At 40.2% G+C, this 21,211-nt stretch overlaps 1 protein-coding gene across 1 annotated transcript; it reads right to left on the bottom strand.

The window, feature by feature from the left end:
- Positions 1 to 13,661: 13,661 nt before the first annotated feature.
- Positions 13,662 to 20,828, bottom strand: LOC139614063 (semaphorin-4E-like). Its single transcript, XM_071471159.1, has 15 exons — positions 19,755 to 20,828; positions 19,506 to 19,673; positions 18,948 to 19,093; positions 18,373 to 18,435; positions 18,169 to 18,264; positions 17,737 to 17,836; positions 17,452 to 17,562; positions 17,164 to 17,306; positions 16,904 to 17,073; positions 16,011 to 16,161; positions 15,675 to 15,897; positions 15,471 to 15,589; positions 15,189 to 15,355; positions 15,054 to 15,103; positions 13,662 to 14,834 (listed from the first exon to the last, which is right to left on the bottom strand). Exons 2-15 carry the CDS (start codon positions 19,606 to 19,608, stop codon positions 14,263 to 14,265), a joined length of 2,214 nt encoding a protein of 737 aa, XP_071327260.1. The 5' UTR covers positions 19,609 to 19,673; positions 19,755 to 20,828; the 3' UTR covers positions 13,662 to 14,262.
- Between the last annotated feature and the right edge of the window lie 383 nt (positions 20,829 to 21,211).

Raw genomic sequence — 21,211 nt, 5'->3', positions numbered from 1 at the left:
TGTGGCATTAGGAAATAAAAGTCCTAAAAATGACTTTTTTTTAAATAAAAAGATATTAATTTATTTATTTATTGACTCAGTTTTATATTGAACTTATATTGAACCTATATTGAAATCCAATTTGTGAATTCTAACAGCTTGTGTTAACTGTAATGATGCACACAAAGTTCACAAAGTTCACAAAGGTTAACACTGTCTTATTAAGGCTAGCATAGCGACAGCTCATAAGGTGAACAAGGTGCTCACAACATTAGCTGCCTGATTGTATTACTGGTTGGGAACTGTAGGCACAGGTGGATTTAGAGACTTACAGCATGTAAGTACTTCTTATTGTAAAGCACTTTGAGCTGCATCTCTTGTATGAAAAGTGCTCTATAAATAAAGTTTATTATTATTAATACTGGAAGTGACTAAAAAAAAAAAAATTAAATAAAATGCTTAGGAGCACAGCTGAAGGCAAATCATGTTTCCAGAGCCGTATGGGACAAAAAAGTTGTAATAGTGATGTTTTCAACCACACAGTGTACACACATACACACTGCAAGTATAATATGGCACTAAGCACTTCAGGGACCCTCAAGTGCAGTTACATCCACACAAGAACAATTAATACAGGTATTTCTAAAGGGGACCTATTATGCTGATTGTCAGCTCTATTTTTATTCTGGGACTGCATGATTCACAGTTCTGACAACTGTACAACTGTATATCTCAAACTGCCTGTTGAGTCTCTGACTGAAACAGGCTCCAGGCTCTTTAAGGCTCCCCTCCCTAAAAGCTCACTTTCTTCTGATTGGCAAATCAATGGAAACGGCAGCTTCTCAGATTCATTCGTACATATTCAAGCCCGAATCCGATCTGGAATATGAGAGCGGACAGCACAAACATCTGGCGCAACAAGGATTACACAGGACCTCTGTTTTGTGATTATTACGTTATTATTATTGTGTAACATAACTGCCCCTGTTAATAATTGTACATGTGGGAAATGCACTAAAATGCCGACTTGTTCAACATTGTAACTATACATACTGCATATATGACAGAAAATATAATAGGTCCCCTTTAAAAGACAAGATAAAGTGATTCTTAGGCACATCAGTATTTGATCCTCTGTAAACTGCACAATTGGACAATCATCAATGAATAAAGACAATTAACTACCTATAGTTTACCTCTTGCAGTGGCAGACAACTCAGTGATTAACAGCGGTTATTTCAAAAGATAATGAAGGCAGGCAAGGTGATTACATTCTCAGGCAAATTAATATTTTGCCCTCTGAATCCGAAATACCATACAATTCGCAAAGACAACAGAGATCTACAGCTTAATAATGGCACTCTTCATCAATGCATTGCTTTGGTCTGGCTTCACCCTTCGCTGATAGAGAGAAGAAAGAAAAAGAAAGAGAGAAACTTTGAACTTATGCAAAACAGAAAGAAAGGCTCATTACCCTGCAGAAAAATGCAGTAAAAGTGGTGTTTTTGACGAGTTGTGATGCCATAAAAGCGCTGCTTATTAATGTACTTCACTAAAGAATCTCAAAAGCTGCTTTTTAGAGGTTTTTATGGTGTAAAAAGCATCATTTTTCTGTGCCTGACTAGAGCGCAGAAAATAGTTTTTTTTGATGAGTAAAACAGGCTGAAAAAAAGAGTTTTAAAGGAGCTTTGTAAGTTTTGCTATTTGCTAGCCAGCGTTAGCATTATTATCTGTTTACTTACCAGTCTAGAAGAAACGTTGCGAGTTCAGCATCAGACTTCATTCCTTTATTCCCCAAGAGCTGCCTCTAACAGTGGAAAGCAACGCCAATGTTAACTCTTTTCTTCTACTGAATTTAGCACAATAACCAGCTAGTTCCACCCTGTCTCGTCACTTTCTGATGGTGACTCACTGTTGCCCATTGGCACCAAAACTGTGGGTGCTTCTGGGCCCAAGCACCCATGTGCGGAAGTGTGCAGTTGAGGCCAAATTTACATTGATTTGATAGCATACTCCAGGTTAGTGCTAGGTTGGATCACTGTGACCACCGAGCATAGAGTGCCCGTCAGACTGATCCAATCTAGCACATACCACACTCTACCTGACCGAGCACACGCTGCACGTGCCCAGCATAGTGCTATCCTTGTGTTTCAAGCTGTGTATCATTAAACTTTTCATCTCCAATCCCTATGTGTATGTGTATATATGTCAGTCGTCGCTGTTAATTTCCTATGGTGCTGAAATGCATGCATTTGACTTTCCAAATCCAAATAGCCACAGGTCATGTAGGCTATTGTTTTTGCTTGTTTTAAAATGTACAGTTTTGTATACTGTATACAGAAATAAGATAAAATAAAATGAAATGAAATCATCTGAAACATAAACGATTATTCTCAAGATAGGAAGACACACTATATTTAAACATGTGGAATGATGTGCTGGTTCTTATGTTTAAGGGCAGTTATTCCAGTCAGAGTGATCCTAAACATAAAAGCTCTTTTTCAAGTTGTTTTTCTGACTAACATAACCTCTTGTCATGATAATGCAACGATGGCCAAAGCTTTTATCAAACGACAGTCACCATGACTGGCTCTCGGCAATAAACCATGTCCAGCAGCAAAGAAAATAGCCCCTTTAATGTAAATTGCGTGAAAATAGAGGAGATGAATGGCATGTTTGACTTGCCATACTTTCTAAGGTTCCACTGTTTGAAAATAAATCAGTGCTCGTTGAGGGCAGGAGGTGATGAGTTTTTGTCTCTAATAGTTAGAATTTTATCATTTAAGAAGCTCATGAAACCTTTACTTCTGAGGGCTATACGAACACATGGATCAATAGAGTTACGACTCTTATCAGCCTGGCTAGCGCTGAAAAGAAACCAAGGGCTGTTTTTATTTTTCTCTATTAATAATGAGTATTATGCTGCTCTGACATTACAGGGGGCCTCCTGTTATGTTTTAAGACTTACCTTGCTAGATTAGACAAGATTCTTCCAGATTGGTGGAGCAGCTCTCCCTTTCAAGTTTTAGTGATGTTTGCTTTAAAAAAGAAAACTAGTGCACTTTGATAACATTTCAAGTCATGAGCCACAGCCATGTTGTGTAATGACACTGAATGATTCATTAGGAGAATCGTGCTGAGCCATCATTTATTTAACACATTCCCAAGGTTATTTAATTACAATTTGCCATGTCCTGTTCAGTCCTGTTTTAAACTGAATTATCCAAATTTTCGACAGCAATTGAATTGAAATTTGAAATCAGTTGTTTTGACCATCCAAACTATATTGACCAAACTCACGTTGTTATTATTATTGTTATTATCATTAAACTAGTGAAAAACTTTTCTTGCCTCACTGTAACCTGTTTTTACTATTTTACAGTACTGGAGAGACAGAAAGCAGCCTCACCATCGTGCCTATAGTCACATTAGAGGACCTCAGCCTTATGGTCATAGTAACCATGTGTTGTTGTCGGATGATTTAAATCTCCCCTTTTCTCCTACCTCTCTATCTCCTTCCCTCTCTTTGCTTCTCTCTATCTTTCAGCCTCATGAATACTGAGTAGGACATTAAATATTCATAGCACACGCACACAACGCACACTCCCCAGTGCACTGGGATACACACATACACAAGCTTGCATACAGGCTCTAACAAACTAACAACTGCACACACGCTCACCCTCGCCCCCTCGCTCTTATGCACTTGAACGCACCCATACACACATATATGTATGACGCTGCAATCATTCACATGCTGCAAAAGAAAGAACTAACCCAAACCTTGCAGCCATGAAAGTTTAATACACCGGGTGTCCAATGGATTCACAAACAGACACAGAGCCACGAGTGTGCACGGACACAGACACACCACATCTCTTTCTTTTTCACTTACAGCCATTAAAGTTTAATCTACGGGATGTCAAGTGGGTTCATTTTATCGAGCTGTTTGTAGCACCTGTATTTTTATACTCCTTAAATATTTAAAACATGTTCATTCTCCAGGATACAGCCAACATCATCATAAGCCCACTGTAAGGTTTGGGGAGTCGTCAGGACTATTAAATGGTTTCATATTCATCATCGGGGAAAAAAGGTAATATGGCTCTTTATCAATGTTTTCCCTGAGGCACAAAGCTGTGCAACTGCTACAGTTGGCTTTAAATCAGTCTGCGGTATACACAGTTAACCTTTGCTCAGAGATCTCTGTGATTCTACAGCAGCCTTGGATAGTCCAGTATATCCACTATTCATGAACATTGTTATCTATAACTTGATAAATCTCACCAACCTGTTATTTAAAGGTTCTATAAGTGATAGATGTTGCACCAGCATCTCAGCCCAAAACAAATCTTTTGTTAGCCACACCTCTGGTCTCCCTTCAGCCACACCCCTCCCATGTCTGCAAGGTCTTACGAAGCCTAGTGAAAGCAGCCGCTAAACACACAAGAGGTAGTAAAGTTACTGAGTTAAGTATGTACTATGTACAAGGGAGCCAACAAAAAACAATCCAGCCACAGCCAATAGCACACGCTAGCATTACCATGATATGCTCCACAGCAATGCTGGGAGCAAGCCAGCGAGCAATAGCAACATTTGCTGAACAAATTCATACAATGGGTAACAGCAAGTTAGCTAAAGTTATCATCTGTACGGTGGCTGGTCAAAGTTGTAGGTCAAACTGGAGCCCTCTACCCGCTCATAGGGCTCTTCATCTTGGAAAAGCCAGTGTTGGCGCCATTGTCTGACTGGGGAAGACTTATCCACTGAGACCGGGCTGCATGAATGACACTGATGAAGCTGGTAAAGACACTGACAGAGCCTGATGTTTGATGTGAACATACCTGAAGCTCCTGACTTGTATCTGTATGAGGTTATTGCAGTTATTGCACTGCTGCCACATAATTGATAATTGTATGTATAAGCAGGTGCACAGTTGTTTTATCACAGTGTATTTTGCACTCAAATAACATGGCAAACAGTAAATATAGTGCACTAGGTAGCAAATATGCAGTGTTTCTGGATAAAGCCCAAATTTACACAGCTAAAACAAGTAAACAAGCAATTTCACATTCACCCCGTTGCCATTTATTGGGAAACATTTCTTCTGTGGACTGTGGTATAGATTTCTAAACAATATAAGAATACTGAATTCTCTTTGATTATTTTCTTTCAGTTTAGTTTTCAGTTTTGACAGAGGAAATAATTATGCAATGGCAGATGTAGTAAGCAATAAAGTGGTAAACAAACTAAAGTATGTTCATATTTTAGATTCCTCAGAGTAACCACTGTTTGCCTTGATGTCAGCCTTGCATACTATTGTCTTTAAAAGCTTCATGAAGCAGTCAGCTGGAATGGTTTTCAGTTAACAGGCGTGTAAAAGTTAACTGATGGAATTTATTGCTTTCTTAATGTGTTTGAGTAGTGTTATGTCGAGATAGTGTTGGTATACAGCAAATTGCTCCATTGACTACTGTACTTCCTGTACTGTACCTCATGCAGCAGGTTGCAAGAATGCCAAGAGTGTGCACAGCTGTTGTCAAAGCAAAAGGTGGCTACTCTAATTTTACTTTGAATTTAAAACACATTTGGGTTTGTTTAAACTTTTTTTTGCTTACCACGTAATGCCATATATATTATTTCATATTTTGTTGTCTACTGTATTAATCTACAATGTAGAAAATAATAGAAACAAAGAAAAAACACTGGCTGAGATGGTGTGTCCAGTCTTTGGACTAGTACTGTACTGAGGAAGAGTTTGGTTTTTTTTAGAAATGCAGCTAGTATTGAGTTGTGTTATGAAAAAGAAGATGTTGTCCTTAAAAAGGCAAACCTAATTTCCACATGCTGAGGTGCCCTTGACAAGAACACAAAGTCCCTGCCATTTCATGGGGTGCTGTTTGTTGCTATTGTTGACCCTACGTACAACCTCCCATTTGAGGGAAGTGAGCACATTTTTTCTTCAGGGAATTAAGAGTATTGCTTAAAAAGAGGCAGGTTTCAGAGAGCGACTGATTTAAGTTTAAGAACATAAAGGCTGCAAATGCAGGATCAAAGTCTGTTTGAAAAGTAATAATAGAAGGGGGGCAGAGGGAAGGCATGCAATCAAGGCAAGAGGAGGAAGGATGGAGCAAAGAAAGCACAAATTAAATGAAGTGGACACAAAGTGACACAAAGTGTTGGGCCTTAGTGCAGCTGATTAGTCTACCACTTTTGAAGTTTGAGAGTGATTTCAGCAAATGGCCTAAGTATCTGGAGACCACAATATTTAATCTGTATATGATTGTTTGATATCTCATTCCAACACCAACTGCAGCAGTATCCACCCTTTCGGGAGGGCTTTCAAAATTCTGCAACCTGGCTGCAGGGATTTGGTCCTGTTCAGCCACAAGAGTATTAATTAGAGTATTGATGCTGGGTGATAAGGCCTGGCTAGAAGTCAACTTCCTGTGTCATTCCAGAGGTGTTGCATTGGTTTGAGGTCAGGGCGCTGTGAAGTCCAGTCAAGTTCTTCCATACCAAACTAGTATAATACTATTTGTTTATTGACTCTTTCTTGTGCACAGAAGCCTTGTCATGTAGAAACAGCAAAGAGGCTTCCTCAAGCTGCTGGCAGAAATTTGGAAGGACAGTATTGCCTAATACATCACTAGATACCCATAAGATTTCCTTCAAGCGTAAATAAAGGGCTTAGTCCAAGCTATAAAAATCAGCCCTAGAGAAAAAATGCACAGAAGTATGAGGAAAGGGCTGTCTTCATACTTCTGGCCATGTAGAGTAGGGTGAATAAATGATAAAAGAAAGACATCAACAGCTTCTTGTTTAGTTATGTGTTTTTCTCTGTATGAAGGGTTCATTGCTCTAATTGCAGAGCTACTGTCATACCTACTGCGTACTGATGGAACTCATGAATCACACAGGTGCGTTCTCAGCATATTTTCAGGTTTTCATTCAGATATACCGTGCATGGAACAAAAATCAGATTTTTTTTCAGCAGTATGGCATGACAATATGGCTCCATGGTTTATGTGGTCTAATTGTGGTGTTGAGCTGATGTTCATTAGGTACTATTTCTTGGTGCTATTTTAATTTAAACCCAGTCAGGCTAACCAGCAGCTGGGCTTGTTGTAATGATGTCTACCTGGTGGTGTTAAGTCTGGATAACCCTAAGTTTGTGCTCTCTGTGTCTCTGAGTGGATTGTGTGTGAATGTATGCATTGTCAGTTTCACTGTTCACTGCAACTGATCCACTTTGTATTGTTACTCTCTGAGTCGTCTGTGCTCAGTGGAAGCACCAAGCTCATTAACCAAATGTATTTATATCTTTCAGGCTCTTGTGTGTATACAGCAATCTCCTCTCCACTACATTCACATTGACTACAATTGGAAACACTGGTGAGCCCATGGTGTCTTACTCTGTATTGTTTCAAGACAGGAATTTGTAGAGCATTCCTGAGACAAAAGAAAACTGTACTGGGAACTGTAAACAATGTTCAGGTACAGACCAAAGTGCAAAGGAAAGGCACAAAACAGAACTCAAAAGTCAGCCAATGGGACAGACTAAATCATAACCTTAGCAGACAGAGCAACAGCTCTTAGCTCTCGGTAAGAACACAATATGTGGCTAAAACTGACACCACCCAGGGGCACAGAGAGGGGAGCTGTATAATCACATTAACAGGTGTTTCTGAAGATTAAACAGGCTCACTCACTGGCTGAGAATCTCCCACCGCCACCACATAATTCCAGTTGGTGTAAAGCGGGTTCAGTACCTTGGACAGCTCCTGTGGTGCTGACAGCATCAGGATCCTGCTGAGGCTGCTGCTACATGCCGTCCTCACAGGAACCAAACTGACGCTTCATGTCTGAAGTTAGGATACTTAAGATGACTGTTATTTAGCTAGTTAGCTTTGTTGTTAAGTTGAATGCAGTGGTGGAAGAAGCACTCGGATCTTACTTAAGTGAAAGCAGCAATAGCACAGTGTAGAAATACTCTGTTACAAGTAAAAGTCAAGCACTCAAAATTTCACTTGAATGAAAGTAAAAAAGTACCAAAGTAACATAAAGTAATACAAAGTAATAACAAAAGTATTCATTATGTAGAATTATAGTATATGTGTTGCAGCTGGTGAAGGTGGGACTTGTTTTAGCTATTTCATATATTTGCAGCTTAATTTATAATAAAACATAATTTGCCAAATATGTTTTGTATTGATAATGTGAATCTGCACAGTAACTAGTCGTTAAAGCTTTGAAATAAATGTAGTGAATTAAAAATACAACATTTTCTCCTTGAAATGTAGTAGATTAGAAGTATACAGTAGTGTACTGTAAAATGTACAGGTACAAGTACCTCAAAAGTATTTGAGTAAATATACACATAAATATTAACATGTTGTCACTTGGACTGACTGGCTGATGTATTTAGCAAGAGAAACCTGGGAACAAGAAATTACAAACACTGAATCTCATCCAGTACAGAGCCCTGAACATAGCAATAAGACTTTTCAGCCTTTGTGGAAAACAACCTGGGCTCGGTGCTGTGTGTTGAGTCATTACAGGCTGTTCACGGTCAACCCATTTTAAAAACTATTTTCTGTTTATCCTCTGGCTTGGATGAGACATGTCGACAGACACAGACACACAGTTGCGGTGGGAAAAAGGTAGACAGCGTTGGTGATAGTCTGCAAAGCTTTCTCTCTGTCTTCTCCCTTTTGTTCACATTTCTCTTTCAACCATGGTATCATATCCCCCTCTGTCTCTCTCTCTCTCTCCCCTTCTCTCTTCTTTTTTTTCTCCCCAATTGCTGTCAGTGCCCCTCTCTCTCTCCCCCAGCCTCACATTTCCTGTCCCTCACTTACCAAAGCGAAGGGCAACAACTCCACTACGTTGACGTTCCCTCAGGGGCCCTGAGGAAGAATAAGAAGTGATGTTGGCCTAATGCTGGTCTAGTCTAAGAAGGTTTCCTCTCAAAATACACATCTATCAGTTATTACTGAATCCCCACAGCGGCCAAACCAAAAAACATAAAGATTTCCTGTAATGTTGTTTGAGTTTGAGAGGTTGAAAAGGGGGTCTCTACTCAATTTGGCCTGAAAATTAATGCCAAAAAATGCATGGGAACAACAATTTCAGAGATCATTTGAAGAATGTTTATTCCCTTATGACATGATCAAATTTTCTAACCTTCCCTGTCATTTTCCATAATGTTTCACAAAGTCAATGATAAGTTGGGGCTCTATTATTAATACTAAATGGTGCCATAAAAAAGCTACCATGCGATGTGCCTGCATTTAATTAATTTGCGATCCTGAGGGGTCTTTAGTAGCACTGGGAGCTTTGCCACAAGGCCATTTATGTCACAGCGGATTATAACTGGTGTACCTCAAACCATATTCTGACATGATCATAAAAAGGCTGGCCTCGGACATGCTTGATTAGACTTCGTTTAATGTCATCTCACAGGCCCCAGAAGCAAACAGAAGCTGCCTTTGGGACTTGCCTGACTGTAATTAGTGACCATCGCATTAAAACCTGCAGGGTTCATACAGAGGCTGTGTTACCACATGTCTGAATAAAGCTGATTTAATATCCAGTGGGGTCATTCTAGGAGGGGTTGGGGTCTTCTATACCATCCAGGGACATGGCTGCATATTCTTGGCGTAATACCAATAGGGAGGGTCATTCAGGGGGGTTTACTGTGCAGAGGCTGTCCTGAGCTGCCCTTGGGATCTACAAGGCTATCATTAATGTAACATCCCTTTATATGGGGCCCAGTGTGGAGCAAAAAAAGAAGCAGAGAAAGAAAGAGACACCTTGACATAGTAAAAGTATTTATTCCTTCTCTGCATTTTCATTTCAGTCCTTTTCTTTCTCAAACAGCTAAAGCTCTGGTCTCTGGGGTTCTATAGGTGCAGGGATCAGCTTTTTAATATCAGTATAGTTCTATTAAAACTGATTAAATATATCCCTGTAATCTATCATTGATAGAGGGGTGGCATTAGGGGCCTGCCCTCATTAGCAAGTTAAGGGGGTTCAGAGGAACAAGGGGAGGAGGTAGAAGGAAAAGGAGGAAGAGGAGGAGTTAGAGAGACAGCAAAGAGAGTGAGAAACTTGTGAAATGAAAAGAACAGTGATGTGTGAATTTGCATAACTGAAGTGTGCTTGACAATAGTGGTTTGTGTGCTTTTCTGTATATGCATGTGTGAGTGTTGTGTATGTGTGCATGTTACAGTGCAGACTCACATTTTATAGGCCCTAGGCATTATTTTTTACATACCATTATTAGTTAAAATAACATAAGCATTGTATTTAATAATTGTATTGAATAACTATTAAATTATACAGAATATAGAAATGGTAACATGAATATATTTCAGCTGCAGACTGAAAACTGTTGTCATCTTCGCTGTGGAACTGCAGGCACGGGCGTCTAAAACAATCACTGTCATATTGTTAGGTTATTGTTACCACACTGTGCCTCCAAGAGCACACCAAGCTGAGCTGCTTGCTGAGAATTTCTGCCTGAGAAAACATGCCCAAAATCAATCAGTAATAGCTCCATTTCTGGAAGGTCAAAATGAACAAATTTGAGAGACACTTGTGAGAAATATGAAATAAAATCTCCCTGTCCCTTGTATCAGGACAGAGCAAGCTTTGAAAAACTCTATTCTAAATTAGAGAATGAATAACACCCTTATAACAATGAGGCACTGGTAACTGACGTATCAAGCCTGTTAAAAATGATCAACTGCAACTCTGATGCACAACAGTGCTACAGCCATTTTCATCAGAGCAGTGACAGGGAGTCTCTCCATTTTGGCCATTTGGAGAGCCAAGTGTGCAAAACAGCTTTTCTGCCTCCTGACAGGTAATCTAACTGTAAAATCTCTTCATTTCCATCCCTGATGGCTCTCTGCACACAGCGTGCTACCACATTAAAGCAAAGCTTCACACTCTCTCTAGCGGGATCTTCTGTCATTCCTCTCCTGCCCACTGGTTGCCTCCACTGAGTTTCCCTCCTGTGTAGACTAACTGACCTGAATACCTGTCTGCTCAGCTGCCTCTCATCAACAAGTGTGTTTATAGTGGGCACAGCCACAGCCACAGTGGAGTCCCCCTTGACTCACATTTATTCATCACTGACAAGTCATGCAACCAACTGCAAAAGGACAAGATTTATCTTATCATAGAAAAGCACAAGTGTGAATAATACAGTTAATGATGACTGAAATTCATATAGTTGCTTTGCTTTCAGGACTTTCAGGTGTGGTGCATGCTGGTTCAGTGTCACACTGTTATTATTAGTTCACTTCACTTCACTCCATCCTTCCGTGACAAGTCTAAATGTCTGCTGTGAAAAAGGCCTATAGTCCCCTTTAGACTCTTTAGAGAAATAGAAACGAAAGAAAAGCATCCATACATAATGTATTGAGAAGATTTTCAGACATCATTGATATAAATGAAATCTAGAAATGTACATGCACATCCAAGCCAAAAGAAAGGGCAGGTGCTGGGCCAAAAATGAGCGAACAATGAAAATAAAATGAATAAATGGCCCGCACGCTGCAGGGCTCCAATTTTCACTTAATTACTGCACCAATAAATTAATCCATAAAATAAAATTGGCGCAATAAATAAGTGAAAATTGGAGCCCTGCAGTGTTCGAGACATTTGCTCATTTCTTTTTCTATAAATGAGATCTGAAAATTGTGATCATTTCATTTAGTTGTTAGAGGGCATGTACAGGCTTCTCCATTGATTACATTCTAACAGGTTGTTATCAACCACTTCATCTATAACAGGTTTCTAATTCATTTCTTATAACAAATCAAGGTTATTGAATCTTTTTCCAAATTAAAAAGAACACTGTTACTCGCTATTATATAGTCATGATGATGTCTTTTTTATCTTGTCTTGAGTTTGGAGCAGATTTCTGACATGTGATCAAACTTTCTGCTGAGAAAAATAACTAAGGTTTGAAAGCCTGTCCACATAATTAGTTTTCCAAACCCTCAGGATTACATCTTGTGCTGCAACTGCTACTTATTAGTTATACATGACAGCCATCTTGTGGCAGCATGTGATATCACCCTCAAAGATACTGTCAAACAGTTCCAGATGTGTGCATATTACTAGAAATGTGAATTAACCATCTGTATCAAACACACAAAGAAATCTAATTCTAAGTCAAATTCACTGGGGGAAGTAACAATGCTGATAAATTCCACAGACTGGTCAACAAGCCAACGACTGCAACTGTGAAAACCAAAGCGAAAAGGCCTAAAGTCTAAATGAATTTGGAAACAGCTTCCCTTTGCTTGATTTTGAACAAAATTTCAAATGAAGGTTTACACAGTTTTCCCCTCTCATCTCTTTTCACTCATGACTGAAGGCTATGCATGATTAATGTCCAATCGATACTGCAGTGGTGGTCAGTGTCAGTGCCTGTAATCTTTCGTGGTATTTCATATTTTTTCAAAGGCAAAAAAAATGGTCAAATTTAAAGACAGTGACTAGTAGCAGAAGCAGCCGCCAGCAGGTTCCCTCCTAATATTTCCGTGTAGGTATCTTCCTTCAAAGCTGGTATTGATTGAATGCTGTTTCCCAGCCTCTGGGCCAAAACACCAACATACTCTGGAGCACAGAACTGGATCAAACTGGGTAGTATGTACACGCCTGGGGTAATATGTGAGTGTGTGCGTCTCCAGTGTGTGTGTGTGCGTGTACCGTCAATTAACTGCATGTATTTTTGAATTTTGTTATTTTTATTATCAACAACTAGGTGTCTTTATCTTCCCTTTCTTGTTGCCTCTTTTCTTGAGATTTCACCGTTTCGTTCAAATTTTTTTCTAATTCATCCGCTCCTCTCGCTTTACTTTCCACCTTAACTTTCCACAAAATGCTCCCAAAGGAAAGAAGAGCTATTCCAGTCACACCTCTGCCTCAGAGACGGGGAAAGAAAGACAATGAGGGGCAGAAGAAGAAAGAGGAAGAGGGGAAAGGAAAAGGACTGAAGGAGAGATGAGGCAGAGAACAAGAAAGGCACATGGGAGGAGAGTAAAGAGGGAGACAGAAAAGGGAGAACCAGCAGACAGTCGAAGAGCAGATTCCCTCCCCTGAGAACTAATTATACCATAACCACAGAGCTCAGTACAAGGCCATTAAAAAAAACTAATGTTGTGTCTTTTTACTCCCAAATTTTCTATGCAACCGCTGATAAAACGCACACGGCTTCTCCCCATACGTCCCATGCAGGAATGTGGAGCACAGATTTTAAAGGGTCACATTTTTGGCACATCATCTTAGAAATACGTCTGTGTGTGCAAATTTCCAGCTGAACATTTCTGTATTGGAACATTTTTGTAGGTGGTAGTCTGTGTACATCAATGTGTCAAAACCATCATTATGTTTTTCAAGTGGAACGAGGCACAGTGCCTGTATTCTAAGTGAAATGGGTATCCTGCTGTACTGGTTGGTCAAATTTGAGCAACAGCTACAGCTCCCATAGTTCTTAACCACATGTGGGCCACCAAACCCTCACTAGAGCTCTAACTATTAAATGGAGGCTAGTCTGAAAACTGTAAAAAAAAAAAAAAAACAAACAAACAAAAAAACTGTGCTCTGCTGTAGCTCCCATTGCCATTTAGAGTTCAATGCAATAATCCATAATTTATCCACAGTGATTTTATTTTTTTAAACATAAAGATTTGAAGATGTTCCCACCTCTTTGTGTGAATATGGGGCCTGCTTCTCATGCTCCACACACCTGTTGCTAACTGCATCAACAGACCCTCTTGTTTTCCCCCTCAGCTGTTTTCCAATATCCCTCATTATGTTCTTGACCTGTTTAAGATGTCCAGACTTGCTCCTTATCTGACAGTGAGACAGCATTTTGCTGATGTTCAGCCTTTTGATGTCACAGAAATGTAATATGTGACATATATGTGTCTATATCAAGAGTGATGTTGCTGTATATTTCACCTATGAGGATATATATTACTATCACATATATATCCTGTGGATACATGAAGTTTATAACATATGAAATACCCACAGTAAAAATGTATACATGCACATACATTAAAAATATCTATATGATAAATTTTTATATGGTATGTTGTGAGCATATATGTTGACAATATACATTTACAAAAAAAATCCCTTAAACTGGTGGCACCTTAAAGATCATTAAAGTATTTGGATGTCAGAGGCTAAACCTATGTTTCTCTTTTTTTTTGTGTTTATTGAAACATATATGTAATACCATACAATGAGTATAGGTCAGAGACTTTGTATAGATGTAACACTCCCAGTCTCTAGGTGTTGCTCCTCCTCTGTGCCAGCATCACTCCCATGACCACACTGAACCCAACCTCCCTGCATGCATCTGTGCTTGGTCTGGTCATTATGATGGAGAGGCCTCACAGTGATCACATGATTGTTGTTGCTGTTGTCGTTGCCATAACCGGTGTTGTTTCGCTTTTTTGCCTTTATGTGTCTGATGTATCTGCACGCCATCAGTATCGTCAAGTTGACCAAAGCAGCCAAGATGATCACAGCTGTCTTCAGGTTCCTGACAAGACTATTAGGGTCCTGAACCTGGACAAGGTACTGGACCACAGTCTCCCGGTGCACTTTGCCCTTTACTGTTTCCACTGTTTCACAGGTATACAGCCCAGCATCAGAATAGGAGGGTCTGATGATGAGGCCTTGGCTGAGCACAGTGTGTCGGGGACCCAGGGGGAGGATGCTGTCGGTGAAGTGCCACCTGACTGGGAGGTTGGTCCCAGGAGAACATGGAAGGAACTGTCCTATCTCGACGGTGAGGTGGACGACAGCGGGCTCCTTTTTCACTGAAGTGGAGATGCGGAATGAATCTTGAATGTCAGATTTTTTTATGGACATTTTGAAATATACTGGTTCCAATTTGGTAACATAGAACATGCTTTTCAATGTAACCAAGATATCATTGTAAAATCATCATGGAGCTACAGTAAATGGGTAATATTCGTGACCTATTTTGTCAGCTTGTGCTAGCTTGTAATTTAGGAGCATATGGGAAATGAACTTACAGTCAGAAGTTGGGCACATCCTGATGTCTCCATCACTGAGACTTTGAATCCTTCAAGAAGAAACACCTTTTTCAGATTGAAGCCCAAACCAAAGAATTGCTCACAAGTAAAAGATCATCAGGAGCTTTGACTCACATAGACCCAGTTGATGCACCAACAACAGACGCACACTGGCCTCTGATCTTGTCCCAGCCACAGTACGGGTCTCTGGAGAGAAGGCAGTCATTGCAGGATGCGTAGTGGCTGCAGTCCCTTACATCAACCTGAACAACAACGTTACTGGCGCCACTATACAGTTGGCCCTACAGAAATACAACAGTTTACAAGAGTTTAGTGCTGTTCCCCTGTATTGAGACTCAAGTCATAAGGGTGTTTCACCAACTTTATTTTGCCTTATGAAAGTAAACCGAGCCTTACTGTTTCAGAGGCAAGCTGGAGGAAGTTGACAGGCTGCGGAGTGTGAAACAGCTGCAGCTCCTCAATGATGCGGACGTCCTCGCCGTCAAACCTCACCGCCTTTTGCAGCCAACCAGAGTCTGAAGGAGAGGAGCATGATCTAAGCTGTCAATGTACCTAATATGTGATCTCTGATATTTGTGTCTGTTCATGCTAGTTGTATACCTGTGCCAATAAGCATAACCTGATGCTGTTGTCCATCCAGTGTTGTGACTTGATCCACTATAATTTTGGAAAATTGTGTCCCTGTCTGGACCAGCAGAGGCTTGCCAGTCAGCGGTGTAACCACCCCCTCCAACAGAGGGTGGTTCTTTACAAACAGCAGAGTTTTGTCAGAGAGGTCGAGAGAGGTCATCACACCCATGGCCCGCATTTCATCATTAATGCACTACAAAAATAAAACAAATACAGTTGGATTATGACAGTGTCATATTAAAAAATTTAAACCAAAAGTAATGAACCCTATTAAATGATTTCATTCCATCTGGGTTTGATACTTACTGAACCAGGGTGGGGGAATGGCTCTTCTCCTATATATGTGTCCCAACTTCCACTCTCTCTTTCAGTCAGAAACCTCCCACTAAACACCTGACTGATGTCTGACAGCTTGTATGCACAGACGGCAGATTTGGTGCATCCACCTGAGGACTCCCTATGATGGATGCAGAAAAGATTTCCTGTTATTTTCTATCCCCACAGTATATATAACATATTTACATCTTATGTCATAATTCTCATCGGCTACAAATGAGATGCATCCATCCATTTTCTTCTGCTTATACAGGGTCACACTGGCAGCAGGCTAAACCGGGTATTCCAGATGCCCCTCTCTCTAGTAATGTTTTCCGGCTCCTCCTGGGGGATCTTGAGGCGTTCCCAGGCCAGATGGGATATATAATTCCTCCAGCGAGCTCTGGGTCTACCCCAGGTTATTCTCCCTGTTGGACATGCTTGGAAAACCATCAAAAGAAGGCGCCCAGGAGGCATCCTAATCAAATATCCGAACCAGCTCAACTGGTTCCTTTCGACAGCTCCCTCTGAACGTCCAAGCTCCTAACCCTATCTCTGAGGCTGAGCCCTGCCATCCTACAGAGGAAGCCCATTCCAGCCGCTTGCATTCGCAATCAAATTCTTTTGATCAAGCCCAAGAGTTTGTGACTATAGGTGAGCGTTGGAACAAAGATCGACTGGTAAATCAAGGTTTTTGCCTTCTGGCTCAGAAGCTGTCTGTCAAACTCCCACTCCATCTTAATCTCACTCAAGACCCTGAGATTCTTCAACCCCTCACCTGGGGCAGCACATGGGGAGGTCACATTTTGATGAAGCCAACAACACCACATCATCTGAAAAAAGCAAATGAGGTAGGTGGAAAGAGGTAGAAACATGCAACTTACGAGCTGGAGGTGAACGTGGCGTAGAAGATGCTCCCATTGTGTTGGTCTCGGAGAAGGAAAACATCCTGAACAAGACTAGGTAAGCCAGTGTTGCCGTGCTGACAATCTAGTCGGGCCTTCAAGAAAGAAGTCCACCTTTTCTGCAGGGTCCTTTCACCCCCCAGGTCACTCTAAAACAACACACACATTAAATTACAAGTTTAATTTACAACTTACAGCTGCTGTAGCTGCAGGCGCATTAGGTGGCTTTAGAGACATACCTTACACACACGGGCAATCCTTGACACCCGGATGTTGTCATGATGTTCCTCCACAGCGTTCTCAGTGAAGAACAAGAAAACATTGTCATCTTCACCGCTGTTTTTGCTGGCTTCAACAAGGCTTATGGAAATCATAGTTGGCTCTGAAAACAAACCATTATGAACATGCGATCCCATGAAGATTTGAAACAACAAACTGAATTGTGTAAAGCTATGAACAGATTTGTGAAGGTCTGTCTCATTAAAAGGACTGTTCACTGTTATCTGTTGCACGTAAGAGCAGCTCACCGTTGAACCAGGAACGTTTCATCTCAGTCTTGAGAGGGTTCAGTCCGTGTCTCTGAAACAGCAGTTCTGTGCCTAGAAAGTTGGAGGAAGTGGCCGAGTACAAAGCGTTTCCTGTAAAGTGAAAAGAAAAAGGTGGTGTGTGATTATTACTGTCAAAACCACAAACCAAGTTTTACTTTTACTGAATCTCATGGATAGCCAGATGTTTATCTGAGGAGGGTAGCCATGGAAAATGAGAAATGAAAGGTTGAGAAATGAGGAATCTGTTAATAGTTGTTTTCTCACCATCCATGAGAGAAGCAAAGCGCTCATAGGGGTCGAAAGGAACTTTCCCCTTTCCCACTTGCATGTTTCCTTCCAGGGAGACTTTTCCATTTTTGAAAATCTGTTGCAGGAGATGTAAATGTTTGTGAGGCTCAGTTCATCAGTTGTTCCATCAGTCCCATTTTTTTACAGGAAGGTAAAAAACATCAACAACAACAATGTTGCACATATTTCCTTTACCCTCGGTTTTGAGCTATTTGATAGAGCTCTATAGATGATAAAGAAAAAATCACTAATAGATTTGTTAATTCAAACTTTTTGTCATTTTTAATATCTACATCAGCTGTTTCTAGAATCCCGTTGTTTCACCCTGGCCACTAAATCAAACACAGAGAGACGTAAGACAGCAGCTGCATTTGGTACCTGATGAAACTTGAAAATACAGTTACTTACCATGTAGTCACATGCAGGGTTGAAAGCATTCGACCCACACGCAAGCATTTTACCATCTTCCATTGTTTGTAGCATCCGGATGAAGTTATCACAATCCTGTTGGAAGAATAAATGCAATCAGCTAAACTGCATGAAATGTTAGATGTTGTGTGCGGTCAGAGCCACGGCCGATGACACTCACTTATTATTCACTTCTTACTGTACCTTTGTGTCCTTGCCTTTCATTTGACAGAGGGCTTTGTCTGCTGAGCTGACTGTCCAATTGGCCTGGAAGAAAAGAGAACTGGCAATGACCTGGAAGCCTTTAAATATTATAATAAACTTTATATATCTTTATATATTTTTTGCATATACATTGTATAGAAATGTAAAGGGTTCTTGCAGTACTAAAAATAGCTTTTAAGAATGACCGTTCTCCTTTAAATGACTTTTTCCAACAGGTTGTCATTGTTTTCCTTGTTATGTAGAGCGTTGCTGCATTATATTTCCCAAGGCTATTTGTTGCCCTTGGTGTTGAGAGGTATTTGAACTAACTTCACTTAAATTTGAGGAACTAGTCTGGGCTGTTTGTTCTATGTGTTAACTCATTTTTCATTTCATTTGTCATTAAGGTTCTATGGAAGCACTACTCTTAATGAAGAACGTCTCTTTGGGTCGAGGTTGGGCTCACACAGTTTTTGTGTTACAGTATGTGAAACCCCAGGACTAATTCCTTCACATTGTAAATCACAATTACACTGGTCCTGAAAGAGTCAGGGAGCAGTCCCTGAATGCCTTACCTCACTGGTCTTTTTGCTGATGTCATCCAAGCTGAGAGTGAGCACTTTCCCTTTGGCTCCGACGACTAGCTGACCAACATCGTCTCTTATCATCAAGGAGCTCAAACTGTCAAAGCCAGACTCTTTGAACTGTTTCAAGTCCATGTCTAAAGCAGACAAATGAAAGGAGGTGGCCTTTCAAATCCATGTATTTTAACACTACTCAGTTAAATGTCTTATTTTCATACTGCACAGCCTGTGTAATTCATGCTGCACATAGAATGTTTGGTTTTGTTGTTTTTTAATTACACTATATGTTCTTTACATTGTAATTTGAACTATTCCCAAATATATTTCATTGGTTTTACTATCATGTCATATAGCTGTATATGTTTTATCTACGTGGATTAATATATACACTTAGTGTTAACAGCAAACTCTGATGGTCTATTGTTGCTATGTAGTGTGAACAATCTACAGTCTATATTTAGTGATATGCACATCACATTGTCTGTATGTTGAGGTCATGACAGCCTGTCATCTCAGATGTGTTATGCTAATCCACAGTAGATGTCTTACCTTGGAAGGAAACAGATCTGCGGGGTTTGGTCCTTGTTGCAAAGCCTTCATTCATGATGAGGAGGGAATAAAAGAGCACCACTGAAGGTCTCATGATGTTCATCACCGGAAAAAACACACCAGTTCAGGCAAAAGTTGTAGTCAGTTTTTAATCGGCTTTGGCAAAAACTGGGTGAGAAAAAAAAATATGGTTTGTCTTATTATTGTGTCCAAGTCTTATTTTTCTCTTGTTTGTTTTTTATTTCTTACCTGTCAGTGATTTCGTTGTGTAGAGAGTCTCTAGCAGTTTACTGTAGGCCTGTTTATATTCCCGCAGGCTCCTGTCAGTCCAAGCCGCGGCGTCACAAATACAGCAGGTTCTGGAGGGTTCTTCTCAGAACATTTGCCCGATGGCTTCCGACTCCGCGGTTTTTGGTTCAACCCCGGTCCCATGCAGAAGCGGGTTTCACTGGAGGTTTTTTCGTCAGCTGATTGATTTGGGCGTGTGAGAGGTGCAGAGGCGCAGCAGCAATGCGCTATGCAAACATGTGTTGACATTAATTCACATTCAAAACTTCAGTTATATGTTGTTTATTATTGGCGTAAAAAATGAGAACAACTTGAGGGGAGCAGCCCACATCTTCAATAAACTGAGACAGATGAAATTATTTTTTTTAACTCTGGTTAGACAGTGTGTGCATTCAGTCGGCAATTTCTAAAGCAAATACCGCCAACAAGAACACGGATTTCTGTGGATGTCTGCATCATAAATGAAAAATAATAAATCATCCATCACCGAAGCCAAAATCGTTTACCACCTCAAAAAGATGATTTTTAGTTTAAAAGATCCTGTCTCTCATTGGTGCACACAGCACAAAGGCTTGGCCTCCCTACACACTGCCAGCATGTGCAAATAAAAACATTAGGTGAATAGTGGTTACAATGATGAAGTGGTGACACATTTAAGAAAGTCTTAAATCTCTGTATATTTCCTCCCTCTTTTCTCTACATACCACTATGTGAAACTTAGATGTGAGCTTTTACAACATTAAACGACATAATTTCCATCGCAGATTTTTTTTTTTGTCAGGGAGTAAAGGTGAATAATAATTCAGTTCAAGTTATTTGAACCTCAGTTTATTTTCATTAGTGACAGTTGTACATACAATAGTAAAACTGATCCAAACTCTGGTAAACCAGTCATATTTCAGAGGTTATTACTACAGAAACTTTCTGCATTACAAGCATCTTAAACTGTATTGTGTAATACTTTCACAATTAAACTGACAACCTGCTGTTTTTGTTGTAAATCTCCTTTCAGAGAGACCCTGAGGGGCTCAAAAACTGGTCTTTGATATGAGAAATAGTTGTAATAATTGTCAAGCTGTTTATTCTGCCAAAAGTATTCGTATATAATATTGGTAATAAACACGTTAGTTTCACTGTTCCCCTCACTACAATGCCCCAGCTGCCTTTTATCATGTGCTATGGAGGCAGAGGGTCTGCACGTCTTCAGCTAAAGACTACAGGAGCTGCAGATGTTATTTGCCTCCTCTTTACAGCAGCACATGTGTTAGTTCCACTACAACCTCAAACCACTAGAGGGAGCAACTAAACTGGGATTTCCTTAAGAGATGAGAGAGAAGTTAAAATTATCACAAGAAAAGTGATTTCTTTTTAGGGTTGTTATAAAGATGGAGTTAAGTTTATTTGCTATAAATGTGTCT

The sequence above is a fragment of the Trachinotus anak genome, unplaced genomic scaffold (genome assembly GCF_046630095.1).
Source record: "Trachinotus anak isolate AG129_WGS33_773 ecotype Australia unplaced genomic scaffold, CSIRO_AGI_Tana_v1 ptg000033l, whole genome shotgun sequence".
In the NCBI taxonomy this organism is placed as follows: Eukaryota; Metazoa; Chordata; class Actinopteri; order Carangiformes; family Carangidae; genus Trachinotus; species Trachinotus anak.
Note: the sequence above shows the minus strand (reverse complement) of the source record. Positions and strands in the feature narration are given on the sequence as shown.